Genomic DNA, 12,119 nt, shown 5'->3' with positions numbered 1-12,119 from the left:
CCGCCGCTTGAGGCGGGGGCAAGCCTGGCACCGAATTTTTATCTGTTGTAGGCCGTCATTGCACACGCCACCGCTGGTGGTGGACGACGGCTGTTGTTGCGGCGCGCGTCTCTCTCTCTCTTCCTTTCCTTTCTTCCCTATATTCTCTTCTATCTGCGTGGTGCAGCGGTAAGACGCCCGACTACTGTGCCGGAGTACCCGGCTTCGAACCCGACCTCGGCGGCTGCGTTTCGATGGAGGCGAAACGAAGAGGCGTCCGTGTGCTGTGCGATGTCAGCGCACGTTAAAGATCCCCAGGTGGTCGAAATTACTCCGTAGCCCTCCACTACGGCCCCTCTTTCTCTCTTTCCACTTTCACTCCCACCTTCCTCCCTTCCCTTACAGCGCGGTTGAGGTGTCCACAAAAAACAAGTGAGACAGTTAGCGCGCCTTTCCCTTTTCTATAAATCAGTCCTCTCTTCTATCTGCACGAGGCAGCGGAGGTGGCTCAGCTACAGAGCCAGTAGCAGGCCCGTGCATTTTTTTTCCTTCTTACAGCCACAACAACAACAACAACGCAGATCTTTTCGCAGACCGTGTTCTAAGACCATGTCCGCAGACCGCGCCCGCGAAATCGTGTCCGCAGCAGTTGCGGGTAATTGAGAATGAATGAATGAAAAACTGTATTTACACAAAGGGAATTCTCCCGGAGTTGGTGGGGCCCTCAGTCCAGGGCCCCAGTGGCCTTTGCCGTCTTGCGCGCTCTGTCAATCAGCTTGAGCTGGTCGTCAGGCGTCGAGCAGGACAGCGCAGCCTCCCACTGCTCCGGTGTTGGTGTGGTGTTTATTGGTGCTACCTGTGTTTCTTGACAGGCCCATGTAACATGGTAGAGTGTAGGGGGTTCTCCGCATAGTGGGCATTTATTTTCATATGCAGTGGGGTGAATGTTACTGAGTAGACTCAGATTGGGGTGTGTGTTAGTCTGTAGCTGTCTCCAGGCAACCGACTGCTCTCTATTGAGGTCTTTGTGGGGAGATGGATAGATCCTCCTTATGGCTCTTTGATGTTCAAGGATGGCTCCATAGCGTCTAGTGACTGCGTCCGGTTCCCCGTCGTTGTGCGCCCCCCGGTTGGCGTATGCTCGGGCATTGGCGTCGGCACGTTGGTTACCTTTGACAGTCTCGTGGCCTGGTGTCCATGTTATGAAGCATCTTGAAAAGCTGATTTTTATTGCCTTGAGTATGCGAATGGCCACAGTGGATATGCGTCCGCTGCTATACCTTCTGCATGCTTCTTGCGAGTCCGTAATAATTTTTGTGGTAGCCTCCTCACCCTGGTGGGTGATAGCGAGAGCGATTGCCGCTTTCTCAGCCTCGAGAATGTTGTTGCTCTTGATCGAGGCGCAATTGATTTCTTTAAGCTGGTGATCAACCACACTGGCTACCACTCCGCGTTGTTATGTGGTCGCGTCGACGTACAATGTTTTTTTTCCCTGCGAGGCTTCTTTCGTGTGCCTCGGATCTTGCCTCTCTTCTGGCCTTGTACATTTTCGGATGCATGTTTTTCGGAATCGGGTTGACCTTAATGATCTCTCTTATCTATTTCAATATGCTGCCCGCGCTGTTTATTTCTCTGCAAGCATCTCTCATGCCCAGTATATTTAGCGCGTTCCTTCCCGTTTGCGTCTGCATGAGTCTTATTTTCTGCGCGAGAAGGTGGGCCTCGATGTGCTCTTGCACTGTGTTGTTTATGCCCAGTTTATTGAAAGGTTGAGGGTCGCCGGAGAAGGGGTAGGCAGCGAACGCGATGGTTAGATGGCATCCTCGAGGCACTGCAGATGAAGCTATGTGATGTTAGGAAGATAGTGAGAGACCGGAAAGCGTGGCGTGACATGGTCCATAGGGTCACGAAGAGTCGGACACGACTGAACGACTGAACTGAACTGCGTATTGAATTTTTCGGTCGAGGTGTTGACCGGTAGTCCAAGAGTGCATTTGTAGGCTTTCCTCAGGATTGCCTCCAGTTGTTCTTTTTCCTGTTCGAGCGGAATTTGGTAGGGGACGCCATATACAATTCAGCTTACAGCGAGGGCCTGTACTAGCCTACATATGTCCTCCTCGGACATGCCTCGTCTTCTGTTGGAGATTCTTGCTATCATTCGCGTGATCTGCGCGGTGGTACTTGCTAGCTGCCTGATTGTTTGATCTAAACGGCAGTTGCTTTGTATCCGCATGCCTAGGAGTTTTATTTGCGACACTTCCGGGATCTTCTTTTCCCCTATGTAGATGTCTATGGAGTTGTGCAGATCGTACCCTCTTCTGTGGACTCTGAGCACCTCAGATTTCTCCGGAGAGCATTCAAGGCCGCAATGTCGAGCGTATGCGTTGACAGCGTCTGCTGCTCTCTGCAGACAGTCTTGCTTTTCTCCTAAGGATCCCCTGGTCACCCAGATCGTGATGTCATCAGCATAGATAGCATGTCTGGCTCCTTCAATTTATTCGAGTTTTTTTGCTAAGCGGATCATAACAATGTTAAAGAGCATAGGGGATATCACTGAGTCTTGCGGTGTTCCCTTTTTGAGGGTCGGGAAGGTGTCTGTCCTGATGCCGCCTATTCCAATGGTGGCGGTTCTGTTACTCAAGAAGGCTTTCACGTAGCTGTGTATTCTCTGCCCGCAATCTAAGTTGCAGAGCCCGTCTAGCACTGCCCTGTGACTGACATTGTCGAATGCCGCTTTGAGGTCGAGCGCGAGCAAGATGTTTTCTCCGTATTTCGGGACCGAGTTAAGCACCTCCTCCTTGATCTGCAGGAGGATGTCCTGTGTTAGATGTTTTCGGAATCCGAACATAGTGTGCGGCATGAGAAGTAGTAGAGGTTAATGAGTGGTGTCAATTGATAGAGGCTGACGTAATGTTTCTGCAGAAAAATAATTAGGCCAATAAGATAAATAGGTAACTAATTAGAATAACTTGTTCACAGGAAAGAAAAGGCGCAGTATTTGGCGCACTTGTTTCTGTGGACGCCTGACCGCGCCGTAAGGGATTTTTCTGTGGACACCTTCACCGCGCCATAAAGAAAGGCAGGAAGGTGGGAGTGAAAGGGGAAAGAGAGAGAGTAAGGGAAGGGAGTAATGTGGGAGTAGTAGTAGTAGTAGTAGTACAAGACTTTATTGAGGCGCAACACTTAGGGCCTAATACATCGATTGCCTGCTGGACGAGCAGGCGCTGTTCTTCTTCACCCTCAGCACCAAGCCACTCTACCCAGGTCCAGATAGTATGGGAGGCGGTGGGAAAGAATCCCGATTGCAATGCAACCGGGCATAAAAATAGACAGTGTGAAAGGTTGACATAAGGTTCAATACCGTAGCAGTCTGGGCGTGTTGGTTATTCATGATGGAAAAATACAGCGCAGAGAAGGACGAGGACAAATGTGCCGACCACATTTGGGTCCGCACATTCCAAACTTGTAAAGAGGGGTATTGCGGGACTGTGCTTAAGAAATTCGCTGTGTAAATCTTGTCCTGAACTTATGGCTGCCAGCTTCAATGAACAGATCCTTTGTCTCCGAGCTGCGGGATGTCCCACGCATGTCATTATCAGTGTCGCCGAAACCCCACTTAAGCGCTTGTGCTCAAAAGAAACTAGTAAAGCACTGCCGCCTACTAACAAGCGGATTGCTGTGATCCCGTACATTCATGGCCTGCCTCATCGCCTGCAAAAGATCGGTGAAGGGGGAATGTGAAAGTTGTCTTTTCTGCCCCCGATAAGCTGCAGAAGTTGTGCAGATTGACAAGGCCCGGTGGTTCAAGAAACCCTAATTGCAAGAAGAACCACCGTACAAAGTTTGTAGAATGTTCGTGTTCAGTGGTGTACAGCATCCCTTTGAAATGTGGAAAAAGCTGTGTAGGGCAAAGCGGTAGGTGCTTGAACGACCGCCTCCGGGAACATTGTAACAATGTGTCTGAAAAGCGAGGAGGGTTTTTGGATGTACACTGCAGGAAATGTAAACTAAACTGTAATGACGCAAATGTAAACCAACACGATCCAGATGAAATGTCCGTGTGCCATCCTGACTACCAACAATGCCGAAAAACCGATGTTAACTGACTCGTGAGATTTTAGAAGCCGAAATGATAGATCGGTTGGGTGGGTCTTACGTAGCCAAGCCTTCTATCGCTCTTACTCGTAAGCAGTTGATATACTTAAGACAAGATATGAATGTATCGCCTACTGCGCATGTATGATGTTGGGTGTTATAATAAGGCTCTGAGGCTCGAAATAAACTGTTGCAAGTCAGCACTCGTGTGTCCTATGTGTCTTCATTTTGTCCTCGTCCTTCTCTGCGCTGTATTTTTCCTATCATTGGCATAAGGGGAAGGGCAGTTGGAGCATGATGGATCGCAACGGAATTTGTAGAGATATAGCCGTGCAGGGGTTATGACTGTGTTCAACTGTATTTGCCGAAGGATATGAGCCTCTCGAATGGAACGATTAGGATGAGGGTCGGGGTAGAGCTTGCGGTCTAAGCGAGTAGTATTGTAGTATTCGCTGATGGTGGCGCGAAGAGACACTCTCGACCCGCCCTCCAAGAATCTTGGCCAGGGGATGAAAGGCGCCCGGTTACGAGTTTCACGGGCGAGCTGGTTCGCCAGCTCATTGCCGTCAATCGCCGGTGTCCAGGGATCCATCGGAGGAAGACGGGGCAGGGCTGCATCGCTACAAGTGCAACATCGAGCTCCGTGGACAGATGACGTGTTGGACTTTTAGATTGAATGACACGGATAGCAGCCTGGTAGTCGGTGTATATAATATACTGAGGCACAGGTGGGAGAGAATGGAAACTTTGAATGGCATGAATGATGGAGAGGACCTCAAGCGAGATAATATCCGGAGGGTCGAGAAAGGGGCCGCTAGTGTGTGTGACAGGGGTACATAGACGAGGATGAAAGTGCACCTGGCTTCCGGACCCGCGAGGAGCCACATAAGAGGCACCCGTGTGGGAGTGATAGCGGAAAGAGAGAAACGGGTGCCGTATTGGATATGACGTCAAGGATGTGACATCGCGTAAGTAGAGCTGAAAGAAGGGCAAAGGAAGGAATTGTTGTCTATCCGAAGTGGCTTACCAGGCTTGGGTATGAGAATAATGTCAGCCGTTTTCCACAGCTGAGGTATTTCTCCTTTCTCCCAACACTCCTGCATAAGCTGAGTTAGAGCGGCTACCGATTGGTCATCTAGATTTCGCAGCAAAAATTGGATAAATTCGATGGAAAAGAAACAGAGTGTGGAATTATACTGAAAGTGGAAAATGCATATCAGGAAGGAAGATTTCTTTGATAACTCAAGAAGCAGTACCCTACTTTTTGAAGCTAGATCAGGGTGCCTTAGAACACGCAGCTACAAAAAGAAATTTAACAATGGAGATGACGCATGTGCTGTATGTGGTAACTCCAGTGAAACAATTGACCATCTTATACTCGAATGTAATGGTATCCATCCGGAAGTTGATGCAGGCGCAATCACTGTTCCTGAAGCTCTGGGGTTTAGAGATACCAGTGGCCGGGTGAATAAATCGGCGGTGGAAACTAGCAAAAAACGACTGTAAGATTGGTGGCTTAAAAGCAGAGAAGTGACACAATGTTAGTAATGTAGAAACAAAAATTTAATAAATAGAATGATGGTTTAGTTAACCATTCTAAATCAATAATTAAGATATAGGGATAAAAATGAGCATAATAGCTACTGCTACCACCCCGTTTCAAAGGGGACGCTCCTATATTCCATCCATCCATAAACGAGGCGCCGCTGGCGCGCTCCGCTTAGTCATGTCTGAGGAGCTGTACAAGGCGTCGCTGGAGCGACGTGCTGTGCGCAAACGCCGGAACCGTGCCGAGGAGACAGATGAAGAAAGGCAATAGTGGTTGGCTAAGCAACGCGCCTATGCCGCAGAATGCGGAGCCCGGCGGCGTTCTACAAGTTCAGTGAGCGAGAGCAGTTTCATGGACTCTCTGAATGCCAAAGAATCGTCTATGTGTTGTGCAGAGCGATATAATTACCACAGAAGAAAGCGCCGTGTAGAAGAGCCACCGGACCGGAGAGAACTGCTTGCTAAAAGAAGAAAGACGTATGCAGAAAAGAAGCAGAACATTGTGGTGAACCGAGGCGGCGGCATTATGGCTCAACGACTGGAAAAACAAGAGATTAGAGTCGGCGAGTTTGAGTCTGCTACGCGTGAGTTTGAGAAACGCTTCACGAACAATCCGTTTTTAGCTTCGGGGCGTTCGTTGGCCATGATTTGCGGTAAGTAGCCTCTCTGAATAAAGAACACGAGGCGCCCCGTATCGACTTCGAATTTCAGGCGCCTTCCCTACCAAGAGTCACTACTTTACGGACCACCAAAGCGTGTTCATTGGAATAAACAAACAGTAGAAACCATGTTGTGTCTAGAGTAAATCCTTTAGTTGCACAAAAGGCGAAGCCATGCCAAACCACCAGCAGAGTCAAGCGCAGCCAGGGAGGTATTGCTTTCGCAATCACTCAGGCTTTACCAGAACTAAGCCACAGCTAAGTTTTTTCACCACCTCCCCCAGCGAAGTATGAAATGACCCGCGGGCCTTGATGAGGGCCAAAGGTCGATTGCTGCCGCCAGTTGACAATGTTCAGCTATGCCGCTTTCCGCCTCGCGCGATATGTTTCAGCTGCGGCGCATGCCTGCTGCTGTGTTTTGCCGGCGTCGCCGGGAAGCGGTCGACAGGAGGACTTTTCAAAGCCGTTCAGCCGAATGCTTCCATCAGTGCCGGAGGATTTGGAGCGCAGCGCGGAGCGATCGGACGCGTGGCGTACTGGGTCCGTCGATTTTCGGCTGGAACCGCAGAAATCTTGATCTGACTCCTGCGAAACTTGTGCATCTGCATCCGTGAAGGCAGCACGATCCTGGAGACACCGATCATATCCAGGGACGCTCAATTTTCGGCCATTTAGAGCAAATCTGCGCATAACCACGTAGCGGATGAGCTAAGCCTAACGGCTGCGGCTCCCCCGCCGCTGGTTGCGGAGACGCCCGCTGGCCACCCAATCAACATGGGTCAGCACGAACAACGCGGCTACGACCTCACGACTCTGTCGTGGTCGGCTGTCCCTATACGCCAGCCAGAGGACGGCCAATCCACCATTTCGGCGGAACAAGCTGCCCTTTTTGAAGTCGTCGAGAACCGGCGCCTGCGCCGGCAAAACGCACGAGGAGCGGCCAAGTCAAAGACTCCTCTGAACAATGCAGACACGGGAGACGCTCACGCTCCGTCTTCGAAAGCTCAACAAAATTCATCCCCACTCACCAAGTGGACGCCGAAACCAACCGTCAGGATGAATTCTGACGACTACGTGATCGTGATCAAGCCAAGTACTACAGTCTACCTCAAGACAGCGTTTCAACAGGGGGAGCTCGGCACTGCCATTTCTCAATACATTCGTAGGCAGCACATGAACGCCATCACAATTTCTCCCCATTGGGAACAAAACATCATCGTCTGTGGCACGCAGAACGCCGAGGTAGTTCAGAAGCTGCTCATGGACTTCAAAGTTAACACCAGCAAAGGACCTCTCCCGCTTCACGGACACCTCAAGCTCACCGGTGATGTGTGTCGCAGAGTGATTACTGTGCACAACCTAGAAACCGTGGTTCTTTGAAACATAGTGTGCAGTGGCGTGGTGGAGAACTCGTCCATGTGCGCAAGCTGGGGAACTCCAACGTAGCTGTGCTCACATTCGCGGGACGTAACGTACCGCGGCACGTACACTACAACGCAGAACTGACTCCCGTAAGGGGTTACAAGAAGACAGTGCCAGCGTGCTACCGTTGTGGCACCCTGGGTCACCGGGCGGACAATTTTCCCACTCCAGTAAATGAAAGACGTGGACTTTGTGGCCAAATCGTGGGGGCTGGTACTGAGGGGATGGCCCCCATGAATGCAATCGTGTGTATAATCTGCGGGGGACCCCACCTCACCAGCTCCCGCGAATGCACGGGAAAATTCATCAGGCCTCAACAGCCAATGCTCAAGACATCGGGCCTCCCCGCCAAACAGAAACGCTAACAGGAGACACAAAACCGCGGCGGAACGCCACCAAATGGCAAGACAGCGGGATCAACGCCACCAGCCGGAGACGCGGAGTTCCCAGCTCTAAAGCCTCCTCCTGGCGGCGCCGCCTGCAAACAATCCAAGGAGGCAGCATGGCGAGGGTCGCCTCCTCTTCTTCTTCCCCTCCCCCCCTCACCAGCACCGCCGAGACGCAGGAACTTAAACGCGAGCTCGCCCTTTTGCGAGCTCAAAACGAAAAACTAGCCGGTGAGCTTAACTCGCTGAGAAACAAAAGCACTACGCCACCCTCCTCTAGAGACGAGGAAGAAAACATAACAGACAAGGAGATTCCTAATAATATGGAGAGTCGCTTCGGAACCCTGGAGACCCGGGTCACCGCGATTGAAACGCAGTTGGCTTATCTTCCCAAAATTATCCATGACACAATCGCGCGTCAGCTGGACAGTGTCATCACACAGGTGACACAAGCTGTAACTCACATTATCCAAAAATGGATACAGAAAAATCCTCGCGTTCTTAAACGCATGGGTGCAATGAGGGACGTTAACCGCCCTTCAGAATTTAACAGAGTCATTCCCGATAAGTCTGACCTTTCTGAAGACTCCTGCATGTCTGCGCCGGGCACTAGCGGACTGGGAGGTCTTAACAATGTAATCCCGCCCTCCGTATCCGACCATGGTCCCCAGCCCTAAGTCGAGAGCCGGAACAACTCAGCCGCTTACACTAACGCAGTGGAATTGCAGAGGTCTCAAGAAAAGCAAGAAGCGGGATGAACTCCGCCTCTACCTTGAGACCTCTGAATTCCTCGTTGCCGCGGTTGCCCTTCAGGAACCCGGCGCAGGCGTCAAGCTAACAAACTACACTACATTTCAACACAACCCGCAGACATGTATACTTGTTCACAGGCAATATACTGCACAGGAAGTCACACTCCCCACAACACCACCGTTCGCGTACACGATGGTGTCAGTACTACCCCTAAGGCGGTCTGACCCACCTGTACACATTCTAAACATTTATTGTCCCCCGAAACTTAAAAATGTTACGTTAAGCGAAATTTTAACGCAAGCTATGCAGGTAGCAGGAAAGGACCCACTTCTGATTGTCGGTGATTTTAATGCTCAGAGCAGGCTCTGGGGGTATCCCCGGGAGAACACACGTGGGAGGAAGCTTGCGGAACTTCTCTCTACACTCGGACTCACCCTCCACACCGACCCCACCAACCCAACACGTGTAGGAAATTCGATTCAACGCGACACTTGCCTGGACCTCACATTTACACGCAACATAAGCCATGCCGACTGGCTGAACACAGAGGAAACTCTTGGTAGTGATCACTATATAATCTACACAACCATCTACACGCATCCACTGAAACGCCCACAAACACAAGCTTGTGCCCTGGGCTGGACAAAATTCCGCACCTCTGTTTATCGTAGACCCCCTCCAGTCGGGATATGACACCTGGTACAAATCACTCACGTCTGCACTGAAACAACACGAAAGGCAGATACAGCTCACGGAAACGCAAACGGACGTAGACAACCACCTCCTACATCTTTGGGAGGCCCGCCGCAGCCTCACCAAAAGATGGAAAAAACAGAAACATAACAAACGCCTCAAAGAACGCATCCTCAAACTCACACATCAAGCCGCGGAATATGATGCTCAGCTAGCCGACACTAACTGGATAGACAGGTGCAACACGGCTGCGCGCCGTGTTGCACCTGTCTGCACGGTCGTAATACGTGGCGCCTATTCCGCGCGCTCATCGATCCAACACAAACACGCACGGAAACCCAACGCCACTTACATAAAGTCATGCACAACTTTACAGGAACGACAACACAGCTAGCGCACACACTCAGGGACCGATACCTGTGCACCACCAAGGACCCCCGGGCGGTCGCCTACTCGTATGCAGGCAAAGAGAACACGGAGCTAGACACTCCGTTCCAGCTCCACGACCTCCGGGCGGCCTTAAGCAAGATGAAACGCGGCACTGCACCCGGGGGCGGCAAGGGTACGGTCAAGCTTTTGGCCAACCTTCCCGATGCAGCATATGTCGTGCTTCTCAAATACATCAATGGTATTTGGGACGGAGACACTCCTCTCCCTCTCGATTGGAAAGCGGCTCTCGTCACCTTTATCCCGAAAACCGGCAAACCTACTGATGTGGAGAACCTTCGCTCCATCTCTCTCACGTCTTGTGTCGGCAAGCTGATGGAGACAATGGTGCGCGACAGACTCTCCGAATTTCTCGAAACACAGCACATTTTCGCGAACACCATGTTCGGTTCCCGCCCTCAAAAATCAGCACAGGATATACTCCTTCAGCTCCACCACGACATACTAGATCCTGTCGAATGCCCCCATAATGACAAGGTGGTCCTGGCCTTGGACCTTAAAGGCGCATTTGACAATGTGAAGCACGAAGTAATCCTCGATCACCTCAGTCACACCAACTGTGGTAACGAAACATTCAATTACATAAAACAATTCCTTGCAGACCGCCAAGCCTACCTACGCATACAAGATGCGGAACACGGGCCATACACCATCGGCTCGAGGGGAACACCTCAAGGCGCTGTCTTGTCTCCCCTCCTCTTCAATTTAGCCATGCTTCATCTTCCCTCCAAATTGACCTCTCTTCCCGGGATACATCACGCACTTTACGCGGATTATATCACAATCTGGGCCACGCAAGGTAACCTGGGCCACATGGAGTCCTGTCTGCAGGCAGCGGCGACTGTAGTCGACGACTACGCGACCTACGGCGGACTCCAGTGCGCCCCAGCTAAATCTGAATTTGTTCACGTACGTTCATTGCCTCGAGACATAACTCAGCTTCGCATCAGTCTCCCCTCGGAACCGATCCGGGAGGCCAAAGAGATCCGCGTCCTTGGCCTCTTCATACACCATCAACGCAGAGTTGACACCACTCTGGCCAAACTTCGCATGGTGGGAGACCAGGTGGGCCGTAGGGTCCGCCGGGTCTCCAACAAGCGGGCGGATTACGAAGCAAGGATGCACCTTATGGCGCCGGCGAGAGAGTCCGGTCGCTACGGCCCTTAGCTCGTCCAGCGTCGGCTATGCATGACGACAACGACGCAAGAACAACTTTGTGTCTTTCAGCGTCTGTCACCGATGATGTATCTGACACTAATGTGAGTTTCTCGAATGATTAACGCATGAGTGTTAAAGTCCTCTTCCCCGAAAGTATGGCTTCGGCTTTGTAAGCTAAGAATCATGTGCATGGCGCTGGCAGGATGCGGCTGGTACCTGATATAACCATGCACTGACTGCACTGACTGGCCATAAGGTTGACTGGCTGAACATTTGGGAGGAGTTGCCAACTCGGGCCTTTTCTTTAGGGTGATATCAGAATAAGCCTGTCAGGACCCTTGCATTAATGTTATCCTTAGGCCACGCAGGCACGTTCACACGGCTTGGTCAGAGCGGGGCTTTACATGTAGGCGGATGGCCCACGATATCACGTCATACCCTTAAAGGCGGAGCCTAAGTGCCCCCTAGTTTTTGGTGTCCTCAATACATTCACAAGATCACACAAGCCGAGCATCAATCGGAATTACATGTGTCGTCGCTCTGATTGGCTAAGCCGTTTCGTGACGTTCATTTATTCATGTAGCCCCATTGCGCCCGGAGGGCATTACAGTAGGGGGTATATTACAAAATGTGACATGTAAAAACAAGGCTGGGTCATCAGGACAATAATCAAGAGTGGTATGTCGTCAACGCAAAAGTGAAATAATAAAGTGAAAACAAAAAACGTAAAGAGTTAAGCAGACCCTACACCTACAACTTGTCAGCAGCAGACTAAGCTAAAAAATAGTTGAAAAGCAGGAATACAAAAGTGATATCTAAAACGAAGCATAATAGTCAAAGCAATCAGCCAGAAGGACAAGTCTTCAAGGTGTGAAGGAAGGAGTCAAGAAAAAGCGGTAAACAGCTAAGCAGACTCAACCCCAAGCTAGCCAGCAGAACACTAAAAGCAGAAACGCAGGAGTCGAATCTTTACACCTAG

The 12,119-nt window shown here is 50.9% G+C and overlaps 1 protein-coding gene across 1 annotated transcript; it reads right to left on the bottom strand.

The window, feature by feature from the left end:
• Positions 1-703: 703 nt before the first annotated feature.
• LOC146194340 (uncharacterized) lies at positions 704-1,538 on the bottom strand. The gene is given in 2 exon segments (XM_084596045.1): positions 704-1,460; positions 1,462-1,538. Coding segments are annotated over 2 exon segments (834 nt in total).
• Positions 1,539-12,119: the final 10,581 nt, after the last annotated feature.

The sequence above is a fragment of the Amblyomma maculatum genome, chromosome 3 (assembly GCF_055883805.1).
Source record: "Amblyomma maculatum isolate TAMU_Amacu chromosome 3, ASM5588380v1, whole genome shotgun sequence".
In the NCBI taxonomy this organism is placed as follows: domain Eukaryota; kingdom Metazoa; phylum Arthropoda; class Arachnida; order Ixodida; family Ixodidae; genus Amblyomma; species Amblyomma maculatum.
The sequence above is the reverse complement of the archived record's forward strand: the minus strand, read 5'-3'. Positions and strand labels throughout refer to the sequence as shown.